The following is a 15,365-nucleotide window of genomic DNA, read 5'->3' on the forward strand; positions in this document are numbered from 1 at the left end:
CTCCCCGCTTGGCTGAGGGCAGTTGGAGGGTCTGTGAATCTGCACAGGCTTTCCAAAGCTGCCCACACACTCTCCCTGACCAGGCTCCGGCAGCCTCAGCCCGGCCACGGTAAGTAAAGCCCTGCAAATCTGCAGCTATCTGCAGATATCCACATCCACAGATATCCACAGACAATTTTTGCAGATCGTTAAGCCTGATACCCATTTTTGTATCTGCGCAGGGCTCGACAGAGAAGAGCCACAAGAATGATTAAAGAATGGGAAAACCTGCCTTCTAGCGATAGACTCAAAGAACTCAGTCTATTTAACTTAACAAAGAGACAGTTAAGGGATGGCTTGATCACAGTCTATAAGCATCTACATAGGGAACAAATATTTTATAATGGGGTCTTCAGTCTAGCGGACAAAGGTATAACACATCCAATGGCTGAAAGTTGAAGTTAGACAAATTCAGACTGGATGAAACTCATCCATTTCTAAAGGTGAGAATACTAATAATTAGAACAATTTTCCAAGGGTCGAGGTGGGTTCTCCATTGCTGACCATTTTTAAATCAAGATGGGATATTTTTCTAAAAGATTTGGGGAGGTTCCCTAGCCTGCATTATACAGGAGGATCTAGAGGATCACACTGGTCCCTTCTGGGCTTGGAATCTGCTCCTTCCTCCAGGCCATGGTGACTCTAGGGGTTCTCAGGACAAATTTTTTGGTGGTCTCAGAGTGCGGCCACCAACAGTTGCTGGTCACTGCTCTCAGATGTTCTCTTAAAATACTTACTTACCTTTAGGAAAAACAAATAAATAGGCACATAGACATGTTCAAATCATTGTAATTTATTTATTGCTAGCTAGTAAGTAAGTCTGTGTGAAAAGTGATACTAACAAACATACAAGTATCACTTTTCACTGCAGATTTACTCAGCCCTGGCAAGCCTGGGGGCAAATTAAGCCCTGGATAGGGGACCAGGGGTGGTCAGAGCCCAAAGCCCCGCACTCCACCCCACCCCAGGGCTGAAGCCCAAAGCCTGAGCCCCACCACCCCTGGGAAGGTGGGGAACTCACCAGCTGCCTACTCCTTCAGCATTGTGCCCCAGGTGTCTCCAGAGGGGAATAGGGCCCAACCCCTGCTGGGGGTTGCATCCAGGAGCAACACTAAGGGAGAGAGGCTGGGGCCTTTACTTTGCCCCTGACCCCAATCACTGTCCAGGCAGCTGTAGCCAAGAAAAGCCCTTGATGGCTGCATGAGGCCACAGTGGCTGCATTTGAGAACACATAATGCCCACGTGTAAATATTGTAATAGATGCGCCCCCGTCCCACCCTGGATTTCTGTTCCCTTCATGTTTGGGGACTTCTAGATGGAAAGGGGTGTCCCACTCTTACAGAGATGGTGGTTTCAGTTGTGAAGTTTGGGTCCGGATCCTACTCTGGATTCTGATCCTCTCCCAAAGCTGGGGGGAGAGATCGGCTTGGGGAAGGGGCTCCTCTCCTCTCAAACTCCGGCCCTGCTGGGCTGCTCTGGTGCGGGGGTTCTCAACCTTTCCCGGCCACCACCCCCCTTTCCGGACTCGGAAGCCTGAGTCCACCCCTAACCCTGTCCTGCAGCCCCCAGGGGTGAGAAACACCGACCTCGGAGACAAGAGACATCTGGGTGTCCCTGGCTGAGACCCACCGCTATAGGGTGCGGGTGGCTGAGGGTTCTGCTTCGCATTATAACTCAGCCTCACAGATCCCTCGCCCACCGCTCCGGATTCGCTCCCACCTCCCATTCCCCGCGCCCCGCCGCGGGCAGGGCCGAGCTCCCGCCCCCGCCCCTGCCCCTGCCCCTGCCCGCGCCTTCGCCCCGCTTCCATACTAGGGCAGCCGGCCGGGCCGAGCTTTGGGACCCGCTCTCTGCCCGCCCGCTGAGTGGCAGCTGGGAGAGGCCAGTGGCCCGGGCCGGGCCGGCGTCTGCAGCCAATAGCCGGGGAGGGGCGGGGAGACTCCCGCGCCGGGATGCCGCGGCCGGGGGGCTGCGGCGCTGCGGGGCCGGAGTCGCTGCGGGCCGGGCTGCTGCGGCCGCCGCTGCGATGCGCTCCCGGCTGCGGGCGCCTCTGCTGCTCCAGCTTTTCCAGCTGCTGCGGCCGCTGCACGTCTCGCCGGCCAGCGCCCAGAGCGGTAAGGCCCCGCGACGCGCGGGGGGAACTTCCCGGCTGCCGAGGGAAAGTTTGCGGGGTGGGGCGAGGGGCCGGAGGAAGCGACCCCAGCCCGGGGCAGCTGGGTCCGGGCTCTGCCCAGCCAGGTCGGTGGGGAGGGGCGCGGATCGTAGCGGGAGAGCCCAGCTCCCCGGATCGGACCCATCGCTGCGGGAAATGCACTGGGGCTGCTGCACTGAATATCCCACCGAGCTGTCTGTGCACACGGGGCTCCGGGCGGCATAACGGAAGGGCAATGTGCACGTATTGCCTCTTTTAAAGCGCCTGTAGGAATCCAGTGTGTGGCCAGTCTACACCGGTCCACACTGTACTGTCAAAGGCAGGTGGGCTGACTGGCGGCTGCGACAGCTGATCGTCCCCGTGGGTGCTGAGCACCCCCTGTTTTCCCCCCATGGGTGCTCCAGCCTCGGAGCACCCACGGTGTTGGCATCTCTAACACAGGGTGTGCTTTTTCCAGGAGAATCGCCACAGTCTTTGGAGTGGCTGGTCTCCTTGTAACTGCACTGTTTGGAAATGGAATGGCGAACAACAACCGGAAGCCTGTGAAATTCAGTGGATCGTAATTGGGGTATATGCAGTAGGAGATCAGAATACCCATCTCTGGCTTTTGCATGATTGTTCCTCCAAAACTCTCCCGTTGGCTTCAACGCAGGGTGACCAGACAGCAAATGTGAAAAATCGGGTCAAGGGGTGGGGGTGGGGGGTAATAGGAGCCTATATAAGAAAAAGACCCAGAAATCGGGACTGTCCCTATAAAATCAGGACATCTGGTCACCCTACTTCAACGGGAGTTTTGGCAGCTCAGGCTGAAGTCCATAGTGTGTGTCTTGCTGCCCATTTTCATGCACATGTAGGACTTGACTGACTGGGTGCATATTAATGCTTCTTCCTCAGTCTACATTGATTGGTTTTTAAGATGTGGATATCTCCAGAGGTTCCTCAGTATGTTGTCTGAATGAAAAGCTATAGAGGGGCACATAAGAATGAAACATGACCAATATGTATAGCCCATAGTGATTGAATTGTACAGCAGAAGCTGGGCAGATTCAGGCTTGGTCTACACTTGAAACATATCAGCCTAGCTCTATCAGTCAGGGGTGTGAAAAAACCACAGCCCCAGCCACCATAGCTATGCTGACAAAGTGCCCAGTGCAGACACAGGTATGCTGATTTGGCATAGGGATTGTTGTTCAGGGTGGCAGTGTTCCTATATCAAAAGAAAAATTCCTTCTGTCAGTGCATGCTTTGTCTACACTGGGGCGTATCCCGGCACCGCTCTGCAGTGTAGACATAGCTTAAGTGTCGCACGGCCCCTTTGGGTGGATTCAACCTTCAAAGCCCAGGTACCAGGCCTCACCCTCTTCTCATTCAGCCACCTCCTAAAACCTCACTTCTGAGACTGCCCAAAAGACATCAGCACACACAAGGGGAGAAAACCTCAAAGTGAAAACCCTCCCTGGATCTCCCAGCATGTCCTGTCTCCTCGGCGGTTGTCTCTTGGAGAGCACATTCCTTGGGGCAGGGACCATCTCCACTTTGTGTCTTGTAAGGCCGGAGCAGATTGTCAAAGCTTCATTCAACACAAGAAGTGCCTGTAAAGTGTTTTGAGAGCTGCAAGTAGGAGGAGTAGAGCGTAAATGTCATCTGTAAGTCCGCCAGGGGACCCTTCCCTGACAGGTGAACAAGTGTAACTCACTGGTGAGTGGGCTGTAGAGCCCCTCTGTGCCGACGCACTGAGGAGACGAGTCTGTTACGGCCTCTTTAGCTCAGTGTGTGTATTCACTGCTCTCCGGTTCAATCCCCAGTGTGTTGGCCAACGTGGCGGCTGTTGCATAAGCCCCTTTCTGTTTCCCTTAGCACCCACGGACTGATCTTGTGAGCAGCTGTTCCTTGCTTGTGGGCCTGATCCTGTGATGTGTGAGTGCTTCTCAACTCACACTAAGTCTCTGGGGGGTGCTGAGCATCTTTCAGGATCGATCCTCATGTGAATAAGGACCACTGTCATGGGTAAGGGTTTTCAGGATCTGGCCTGGCACTGATAGGCATGGGTACCCATCTGCTCCAGTCAGTGGCTAAGAGCCTGATCCAAAGCTCATAGAAGTAAGTGGGAGGCTTTCCATTGGCATGGATCAGGCCCTACATTCCCTTTGACTTCAATGGAAACAGAAAGGGGTCCCACGGTTACATAGAAAGGAGCTGCATAAAAGCTGTGTGGCTTCTTTTTTTCTGCGGGAAGGGAACTGATTTAGCTTAGCTGAATAATAAGAAAATTCATGAGACTTAGCATTTATATACTCAGATAATTGAACCACAACAACTGTAAATTATACCTGTCCAAATCTAAAGTCAGGAGCTGTCATGATGTTACTATAAGAAGCCAGTGGGGAAACTGGGAAACAAGCTGGATGGAATGGTGGGAAAACACAAGTGTGAAGGAAATGTGTAAGGGAGAAATGAATGAATTAGCTAGAAATGTGTTTTTTCTCTCCCCTCCAACGGACAGATGCAATGATCTCTTCCCCCCACCCCAATCTTTTACCCTTCCAAGTCCCTACCGTGAAACCTCGTCAATAACAAGCAGTGACATCCCCTCCCCACATATCCTACACGCACTGTGGCTGCTCAGTGATGTTATCTGCTCTTTTAGACTGGGCATCCCACGTTACAGTGATCATGTTGCACATTAATACCTTGTAGTAAAATGGTATCATCTCTGACCCCAGGGCCTCGGGGAAGCAAGATGTGGATCTTGCAGACTTTGCTATGGAGCCAGGACTGTGGATCAGTAGTCTCATGAGGCCCGATTCAGAATTCAGCGCTAAGAGGATATATACAGCTTATGGTTAACAGCTGGACAAATCTGAGAGGTTTCTGTTCGCAGCGATTTGTACAAATCCTTTTCCCCCTTTTTGCATCAGTTCACATAGGCTTTACTAACCACGATTCATGTTGAGTTTGGGAGTTGAATGAGCCCAAAAATACTTACAGTGAAATTCATTTGGTAACTGTGTGAAGCGAGTGAATTTTGCAACCATGCTGATAACGCTTTACACTTTATAGTATTTCTCATTCATAGATATTAAAGCCTTTCACATAAATGGATATCATCATCTCATTTTGCAGAGGGGGAAAGTTAGAGAAGGATGGTGACTTACCCAAGGTTGCACGGAGAATCAGTGGCAGAGCTGGGACTAGAACCCAGGTCTCCTCACTCTTTGTGCTGTGATCAGTTCACAAGATCACAGCTTGGTCTCCCATGATCATAAAAATGTTTGCAAATTTCATTTAGCCTGGTTGAAGTTTTATATGAAACACATGAGCCAAGCAGGAGATTCCGGTTGCCCGTGGTAGCTCTGTGCATGGATTAAGGGTAGAGATGGGCGAATAATAGATTTTTCTGTTCACCATCAATTCAAAAAAATCGAGGGGGGAGGCAGGAAATTAGTTTTGAGTCAAACCAAAATTTTTCAAAACTTCTGTTCAACTGAAAAGTCAAAAACAAAAACTCATTTGGGGTCAAATGACACATTTGATTTAGATGCGGAGCATCTTAAAACAGTTTTGAGGGTTTTAAAAATAAAATTAAAGGACATTTTTAAACAAAAACTCATTTCAAAACAAAAAATGGAAAAGTTTAGAAAATGTTAAAATGAAGTTTCAATTCTGGGGGTATTCCCCCCCCCATCCCCCCCAAAAGAACAATTTGGTGAATTTGACATAAAGTTGCAAAATTGTTCAGGGTCTCCAAATCTGCTTTTTTCTGTTGTTGTTTCTGGCCAAAAACAATTTGCCCAGCTCTAGTTAAGAGTACTCCTATAGTCCTCTGAATAGGATCAGATTAAGGGAATGGGCATTTTCTCTTGTAGATTTCCATGTAAATTGCATTTGGTTTTCTTTTTTAAAGCTGTAAGCTGATTTCAGGGTTAAATATTTGTGGCACTAAGTGGTTCCTAGAAAGGAAACCTTTGGAAGTAAATAAATTAGACACTAACCCCTGTTGTACACATACACACACACAGAGGCAATAGACATCTAGCATTGGCCTCACAGAATGCAAGTGCTGCCTGGGTTCAATGCTGTAGCTTGAAACCAAGGGGAAGGGAGATGCAGTGCTGTGTTTTGTCTTTCCTGCATCCTGTAGCAAATATCCTGGCAGGAATCTGCTGAACACGATGAAAGTGGTTTCCTGCTGAATGTGCCCAGGAAGATGCAAGTGTGCCGGGAAAGCAAAAAGTTCAATTAGAGTTTTTTACAGATCAGGAAAAAATAACCCCCAAACCGTGGGAATCGGGATTCTGCAGAAACTGGAAAAAAGAAAAGGAGGACTTGTGGCACCTTACAGGCTAATTAGTCTCTAAGGTGTCAGAGGTGCGCCTTTTCTTTTTGCTGATACAGACTAACACGGCTGCTACTCTGAAACCTGCAGAAACTGGGAATTCCGCCGGGTTCCTCCATAGCTCCACAGCGTTTGCAATTTGGGAAGGTGTGAGACGGGATCATCACGGGTGTTGCAGGCAGGTCCAGCAGGTGGGAAGTCGGGGGTGCACATGTTCCTTATGAAAAGGCGGGCTTGCAGGAAGGTTTGACAGGAGCTTGGAGGGTTGGATCCCTTGTCTGAATCCTTGGGTGGAAGCCCCTATTGAAGGGGGAAAGGATAAAGATGATGGGTTGCTTTGAAAGACAATTGCTCCTTTCATTTGTTGGATAACAGCCAATGGACTCTTTCCACTGGCCTGCTCCCGTGCAAACACCACCAAGCTGATCAAGGACATTTGCATTCCAGAGGCAGCAGGTAAATGGGTGACTAGGGCAGGTGAGAAAAGCAGGAAATGATTAAGCTCTGGTCACCAGCGATACAGAGAGCCTTTCCCGCCTTTCCCGCTAATCCCCTCTTTGTGGGGAGAAGAATGTTTGTGTGTCATTTCTAGTGGGCCAGTTACAGCAGGCAACAAGGAGCCGAGGTACCTGCATAATAAGGCACTGAGATATACTCCCCCGCCGAGGCTGAAAGTCCCCAACCTACCCCGCCAATATCCATTTATCCCTAACTTGTAGACATAAGAGGAGAGTTCAGTCTCCAGGGCCCATTTGGACTCTGGTCTCTCTGCTCCACAACATGGTCGAGTCAGTGGCCGTGAGTTTGTGTGATGCGGACACTCACTCTCTGAGAATTGGGTTGAGACCCACCAAACTCGTGTCAGAGATGAGCTCTTGTGAAAGCTTTCACTCCTGGCTAACAGTGGCTGCATCTGAACTGGTGTCTTCTAGGGGAACAGTAATGGTTTATGAGCCTGTCTCCTGGGCCATCTAGTCCCCGGGAATTCAGATACCTCGGAGCCTGGGCCATGGTGGGGATGCTGGCACTGCTCAAGGGGCCCAAGCTCCTGGACAGGAAGCAGCGCGGCGAGCGGGTGCTGAACAGCCTTAACTCCGACCTGCTGCCAGCCCCAGCCACTGGCCCTGAGTGCGCTGTGCCCCCCAGGCTGCCCAATCTGGACACCACGGGCCAGGCGCCGCCGGTGAGTATAGCCCTGCACGGTTGTATCTGGATCTGATCCACTATCCGCAAAAATGGACCGCGGATATGCAGGGCTCTACCCATTGTGCTAGGAGCTGTACATACACATGGAGAGACGCAGCCCCTGTGTCAAAGAGTTCACGGTCTAAACAGACAAGAGAGACAAAGAGCGTGACAAGAAACAGAGGGATAGGAAGATGAAGGGACTTGCCCAAGGTCACTGAGCAGGTCGGCAGTAGAACCAGGAACAGAAAGCTGGTCTCCCACCTCCCACTTTAGGGTTCTACTCACTAGACTGCGCTATTGAAAGGGAAGGGGCAGGAACACAGTGGAACTAACCAGCTGTTCAGAAGGGGAAGGACTATTCACGATCGATCGCTGTTCAGCAGCAGTCTCCCTGCTCCAGTTACAACAGGCCAGGAGCCTCCAGGAGAGTGAGATGTAATTAATCAGCAGGGTTCCCCAGGCACCAAGTGTTAAATGCCTTATTAGTTTTCACTTTTCAATTATCAGACACCCGATAGCATCTTCATAAGCAGTAGAGTCCTGAAATTAAATCCCTGGCCACAAGTGTGGTGCTCGGCTTATCTCTGGCATGTGTGCTTGGCATGTGCGTTAGGGAGGGTTTGGATGTTTTTACAGAGGGCTTCATTTCCCAGGCCAATCTCCTCTTGGCCCTCTCTCCCCATCTTCCTCTGAGCTGCAGCAGTAGGATCTTCGGGGGCATGGGGAGGGAGGGGTGATGCCAGCTCTTCTAACCATTACCTCTATCTCCCGTCCCTCCACTGCTCTTCCAAAAGCAACCCCGCGCCTCTGCAGCCAAGGGAGAAACTCCCCCCGGACTAGGAGCTGCCTACTCTGCTGCCTGAACCCAGGCAGCAAAGGGGAAGCTGGATCCCTTGCTTCAGGCCGGGTGCAAGAGCTAGGACTCCGGGGTTCTATTTCTAACTCCACCACTGACTTGCTCTAGGACACGGAGCTGCAGGCCTCAGAGCTGCAGTACATAGGGTGTCCCTGGTATCTGCGGAGGGCCTGGTTTTAAAGGGATGAAAAAGGAAGTGTGAAGTTGCTTCCCCTTGGCCTGTCTCTGGTCTTCTGCTGAAGTTCAGCCCCTGACAGCCAGGTCCTCTCCAACACCGGTGAATCCCCATTAGCCTGTTCTGACTTCTCAAAGCCAGTGGCTGGGCAGCCACCACAAACTGGACATCTCTTGCCACCATTCCTTTGCTGTCCCTCCCCCTACTCCATTCTCTTTATTGGATTATAAATACCTTCCAGGCATTTTGCTCTGGAACAAAAATGCTTCCTGCCGTGGGAGTTGGAAGGCAGCAGATAACACAGTCACAGCGGCGCATGGCCAGAATCTACAGCGCGCTTTGGATGTACTTTGGCATCACGCTGGCCAAGCAGATTATCCTCTCCCGCTCCTTGAGTCTTGATTAAACTCTAACCCTATGACATTAATCCCATTCATCTGCATCTTTAATCTGTGCAGCAGGTCAGCAATTCCTGTAAGTACCATTCTCCCCGTCAGGAGAAAATTACATTTGATTTTTTTTCTAGTTAATTCAAAAAGAAGTTGATGGGGTGACCTGACAGCTGAGGTTGAGAACGGACCAGGGAAACTTTCCCCTCTAGGGCACTGGGTCTGATTCAGCTTAGTTACAGTTATAACTAAACTTATAACTGTAACTCCCTGGTAACATCTCCACCCCCTAAATAAAGGGATGATGGAGGTCACCCCCCTTGCTCTGATGGAATTGTTAACCCCATTCCCTCCCGAAATCTCTGGCTTCTGTTAAGCCCTCCTTGCTAGAGAGGACTTTCCCATACAAATACCAGGTGGATGGTGGGAATGTTCCCACACCTCCTGCTTTTCCCCCTTATTCAGAAATCTATCTTTGAGCACCACAAATTTGCCTACTGCTGAAGAGCAAATTCTGTGCCACCAAATTGGCCAAGAGTGCACCAAATGGCAGACAAGAAGAGCCTGGCTGGCTGCCACCTTGGACTATGTGGTAATCGTTGATGTTTGATCAGCATGGGTGTAGAACGCTGCTCAATCAGAATGCAATCATCACATACCCCCTCTCAGGACAGGAGTCGCTGGTAACGCGGTATGCAATGCAGAGGGGAATCAGGCCCAGTGATTGAGATTTGCAAAGCCCGCGAGGGGATTCAGCGATTGCACTTGCTGGCAAATGGGGGTCATGTGGGGACATCCCACCATCGGCTTTGAAAAGCTCAACCAATGTTTCTCCTGGGGAAGCGTCAAAGTTCAGGGCCACTGTACCTGTATTCCCCCTCTGTGGTCCAACAAAGACACTAACTCTAGGCTCCTGGCACCACAGCTTTCACCCCTTTTGGGCGGAGACCCACATCTCTCCCTCCGGACTGGGATTTTTCCTGGCTGCACAGCTCTCTGCCTGCACTGTGATATCCCCAGCAAGCCAGACTGCCTAAAAGGCCTGCATCTGCATTCTGCTTTCTCTCCAAAAGCAATGACCAGGTAATTTCCCACAGCTCTAAGTTACCCCACAGCTCTTTCTAAGCAAGCACATTTATTCTTAAGGTAAAAGCATGACACAGAAAACATATAAAAACAATCAAAGAAACTACATGCATGCTAATAAGCTTACCAGAGATCACCCCCAACTCCAGCCTCAAGCTCTGGCAGGTGTCAGTCCTTCCAACCCTTCCCTAAGGATGGGGGCCCCTCTTGGACAGAAGGATCTGTCCCTTTGTTGCATCAGAAAGAAGGCCTGGCATCAGTTTAAACTTAGGCTGTTCATCCAAAAGTCCTTTCTTTGTCCGTTGGTCTCTGGAGAATTCAGTCTGAACCAATATATGCAGGTCTCTCCAGGTGAGGGTGCCTCCCTAGCAGTGTTAGAACCTGAGTGAAATTATCTAAATTACCCACACTGTACTTCCTCCCCCATGGAATTACAGATAATCCCTAGCCCAATGATACATCATCTTAATACAGTGAGATCTCCCAAAGATAGTGCAGGAAATTGCCAGATCTGTCTCAGTAGGATTCCCCCATAGTGCCCCTTCACTGCAAAACAGGCAAGCTGACATGATCAGCAATGTAGTTTGAGCCAGATCCTCGGGCAGGGTAAATCAGGGCAGCCCTGCAGAAGTCAGTGGAGTTGTGCTGGCTAACACCTGTCAAGGATCTGGCCCAGAATTGTAGAGACACTATATAAATATGGCTGGCAAAGCGCAAGCTCCTGGAGGAGTCTGCCTGGGGATGCTGCCTTCACCCGTGGGTGGGGAGAGAGCATTTTTAACTGGATTCCCCAGCTCCTCACCCCCCTTTCTCTGCATTACGCAAACCCCTGGCATCCATCCGGGGCATTTCACAGGCTAAGGGGGGAGATGGGCATTTTGTGGGAGCCCCTTGTTAAAGAGCTGGCAGTGCCTTGCGGGATTGGATGTGGCCAGCAGTGGTTCCCATCTGGCAGCCGCTCGTTTGCAGGCTTCTGTGAAAGGAGATGGTGGTTTGAGCTCAGCGCCTTGTGGGCAGGAGTCCATCTCACACAAACCAGTGTCACTGGCCGCTCTCTCACAGAGAGGGACACAATGAATCATGGAGGAGGCTGAACATTGCCTAGCAGTTGCCAGGCCTGGTGACCGGGGGAGGCAGGGGCCTCATCAGCAAGGCAGGGGGAGAGCTTGGCCTCTTGTAACAGTCCAGACTTTCCCTGTTCTGGGGGAAAATCAGGGACTTCGCTCGGGCCCTTTGCACCAGCTCCAAATTCACTGTAAACCTCTGCACGCTATTTCCCCTAAGGGAAAACACACCCCTCTACTCCTCTCTCCCTGGGACGGGCAGGTGCAGCCTGCTCCCGGCAGCTGTGGGAATCCACCCCAGGCATCTGAGCTTGGAGCTCTGCCCTTGACTCCCCGAGAACTGATGCTAGCCTCCTGGCCTACTATACCAGGGAAGTGCCGCACTGATGGGGTCTGGAGAGGTCGGGTAGCGTCTCAGAGCTCATGTCCAGGTTGAAGCTACACAGATGGCACCTGGGCTTTCATTAAGGGATTAATCCTGGCTCCACTGAAGTCAGTGGCCAAACTCCCAGTGGAGGTTGCAGGGAGGGGATTTGACACATGGGGAAATTAAATGTGTCTCTCCAGCTCACCCCGCCACAGATCCTGTCTCTTGCCTTGTGCGTCATCCCAGCCTACGCCGTGCCGGTGACTCTGCACCCACTCCAGATCCCCACTGGGGAATGCCTACAGGAATCAGGCTCGTCTGTGGTTTTCAAAAAGAGAGACACGCCTGACCCCATGGGCAGCCTCCAGGCTCCAGAGGGGGTCGGTGGTGGGTGTGATGTCACTGGCAGAGTGCATGGGAGCCAGTGGTCCATGGCTGTGCCTAAATTCGGGCTTGATCCTGCTCTGATTGAACTGATGGCAAAAGGTCACTGGGTTTCAATGGAAGTAGGACGGGGCCCATTGTTGGGGCCTGAATGGAGGGAAACTAGATTAGAACTGGCAGTGAGACTCCAGAGTTGGCCTGCTAGGTGAGCGCTGAGACCTGGGGAGGGTGTGGGGTGATGCGTGTGGGAACTACCACTGCCCTTCCCTAGTAATTAGCAGTTCGGGAGCCTTTCTGAGCTGGCTCATGCTGGGTTTACACCAGTGTAACTCCACTGACTTCAGCAGCGTGACTCCTGATTTATGCCACATAGGGGGACCACCTGTGTTGGATGGAAATAAGGGAAAACCACATGAAAAATAAGGGACAACACTTGATTTTAAGGGACATTTTAGGAAAACACCATTTCCTTTAGCATAGCATAGATTTTCCTCTCATTTCTGTACGTTTCCACTGTCCTCTAGTATACAGTGCAATTATCATAAGCTCCAGCTTCGTGTTTAAAATGGTCAGGGGACACCATTTAAAATAAGGGACAGGTGGTCACCCTCAGACGGATCAATGAAATGAGGGACAGGTGGTCACCCTCAGACGGATCAATGAAATGAGGGACAGGTGTGTCACCCTACCTCAATGACACTAGAATCAAGCCCTACATCTGCTTGTGAATGCAGCGCGGGCCATGGCCCTGTCCAAAACACAGCTGTCCGCTCCTCTTCCTCTGGCCAGCCTCCTTCGCAGCAGGATGGTGTGGCGAGGGCTGCCGGAGGTCACTCCAGACCACGGGAGCTTCCTGCTTTGGCATTCAAGAGCCAAGTGCGTGCCGATGTGTGAAGAATAATAGTTTAGCCTCCCACAAGCAGCTCTTGCAGGAAGGTTTTTCTCAAGCTGTGTGCGCTGCGATCTCATCTCCCTGCGAGAGGCCGAGAAAAGCAAAGCAAGCAAGCAAAGAGACGCCTTCACCGTCTCCGTTTTGTCCTGCTGCCAATAGATGGGGAGGGCTGGTTTTGGACACAGCCGCTTTCATTTGAAATGCAGGCTGCACAATAGCTGACAAGCAAGAGAAGGGACCTAATTGATATTTGGCCACACAGTGGCTCCTCTGTTAAAGGCTTTCCCTCAGCCAGCATGTGCTATAGCAACTCCAGACCATGGGCTGCCGAGGGGGTGGCTGGCAAAAATGGGGGCTTTATGGGGCTGAAAAGCAGGTGTGCTGGCGGGGACAGAAGCCTGGCTCACGAGCTCCCAGCAGCCTCAGAGTTATTGGACATAAACAATGAACCCGTTTGCACTAGGATAACGGAGTCTTTTCTCCTCCTGATCAGAGGCACTTGATTTGTACCCAGCCGAGGAATGGGCTCCATAGACCACACTCAGCCTCCATTGGCCAGGACCAGTCTGTGGCTGAAGAAAAGACCCCCCTCCCCACCCCCTGATAGAACATCTTGGCAGAACCCTGGTCACCTCCCTCCTTCTTCTTTAAGTTTCACTTTTAAGGGGCACCATCAATTTAGTGTAAGCCCAAAATTATTTATTTAATTAGTTATTTCCTCTTTTTAAAGGGCCAAGGGCCTGAGCCAAAGCCCTCTGAAATCAATGGAAAGACTTCCAGTGACTTTGGATCAGGCTGTGAAAGCGAATCTGAAGAGTGTTTTTTCTTGCTGTGGGCTTTTCGACATTGTTTTTATTTAAACCAAATCAGGTTTTTTCACCATACCTGGATGGGAAACCAGGCGAGCACAACAGCTTGCTAGCCCAGGAAAACTGGAAAGTGAAACTGACCAGGAATGGGAAGTGAAAGTGACCAATCTTTCACTGGGCTGACCTCAATTTGCAAAGATCAAGAGGGAGCCAACTAGCTTTCTCTGATAGTGTTGTTAATGTTCTCCTGTGCCCATCGTATCTCCACCTACCCTGAGCACAGAAAAGCTCTTCTGTGATCAGCGGCTGGTGGCAGAGCTGTAATGTATGAAGGGATAGAATTCCTGATTTTGGTTAACCACATGTCAGTGCTGCCAGAGAGAAAACTGGAAGGAGGAAGGGCAGTGTGGTTTTAACTTTTTCACGCTGTGGCAAAAACAAACAGCTGCCAGGTCACCGTTTCCAGAGCTCTTCAAATCAGCTTTATCATTGTATCACAGTAGCAGCGACAGGCGCCAATCAAAATCAGAGCCCCACTGTGCTTGGTGATGTAGGTACCCAGAGCAAGAGCCAGGGCCTGCCCTGGAGAATTTACAGACAAAGGGTGGAAGGAGAAACGGAGGCACAGAGCGGTGAAGTGGCTGGCCAGCCATAGGCGCCAACTTCCCCACTTTCCCGTGGGTGCTCAACCCCCTGCCCCCGCCCCCATTCCAACCCCTTCCCCAAAGTCCTCACCCCAACTCCGCCCCCTCCCTGCCAATATTCCAACTTCTTCCCCAAATCCCCACCCGGCCTTGCCTCTTCCCCTGAGCACGCCGCGTTCTTGCTCCTTCCCCTCCCTCCCAGAATGTGTTAACGCTGCCAAACAGCTGTTTGGCGGCGGCCGGGCAGGAAGCGCTGGGAGGTAGGCAGAGGAGCGGGGATGTGGCACGCTCAGGATGGGAGGAGGTGGGGGTGAGGGGAGCTTGGCTGCTGGTGGGTGCAGAGCACCCACTAATTTTTCCCTGTGGGTGCTCCAGCCCCGGAGCACCCATGGAGTCGGTGCCTATGTGGCCAGCAGCTCAGTGGCACAACCAGGAACTGACCCCAGTGTCCTGACTCCCAGTTGTGTGCCCTACCCTCTAGCTCACATGCCAAGCCTAAGTGACTTCTTTTCACTATGTATTATTTGCATTCCAATAGGGCCTAGAGGCCCCAACCAATACTGGGACCCCACTGTGCTGGATACTGTACAGACAAAGAGTGAGGGGCAGTCCCTGCCCCTAAGAGTTCACACTCTCAATAGACAAGGCAGACAAAGGGTGGGTGAGGAAACAGGCAGAGAGAGGTGAATAGCTCTAAAAATCTGGCCCTAAGTGACTTACCCAAAGTCGCACAGGGACTCTGGGATGGAGTTCGGGGCCCTCGAGTCCCAGCCCAGCCCCAGTCCCTTAGCCATAAAATCATCCAACCTCTTATCTCATCCGTGGCTAGCCACAGCAGGGAATTGAAAAAGCTGGGATTTTCAGCCTGGCTGCTCCCCACACTCCAGTTCCCAAGATTTTTCTTGGCCCTATGGCCCGAAAAATTACCCAGAAAAAGATGTTTAATGAAGAAAATATTTTAAGTGACTCCAGAGAATGGTGGGA

At 51.3% G+C, this 15,365-nt stretch overlaps 1 protein-coding gene across 1 annotated transcript in view; it reads left to right on the plus strand.

Annotated features, from left to right (window-relative positions):
- The first annotated feature begins 1,974 nt into the window (after window positions 1–1,974).
- The window catches only part of LOC311533133 (discoidin, CUB and LCCL domain-containing protein 1-like), a 64,051-nt gene continuing 50,660 nt past the window's right edge, over window positions 1,975–15,365 (plus strand). The window contains exon 1 of the mRNA XM_084652286.1: window positions 1,975–2,153. Coding sequence (XP_084508412.1) covers window positions 2,066–2,153 — 88 coding nt within the window. The 5' untranslated portion in view covers window positions 1,975–2,065. The remainder of the gene's footprint in view (window positions 2,154–15,365) is intronic.

This window comes from Lepidochelys olivacea (genome assembly GCF_965140295.1).
Source record: "Lepidochelys olivacea isolate rLepOli2 genome assembly, chromosome: 19".
In the NCBI taxonomy this organism is placed as follows: Eukaryota; Metazoa; Chordata; order Testudines; family Cheloniidae; genus Lepidochelys; species Lepidochelys olivacea.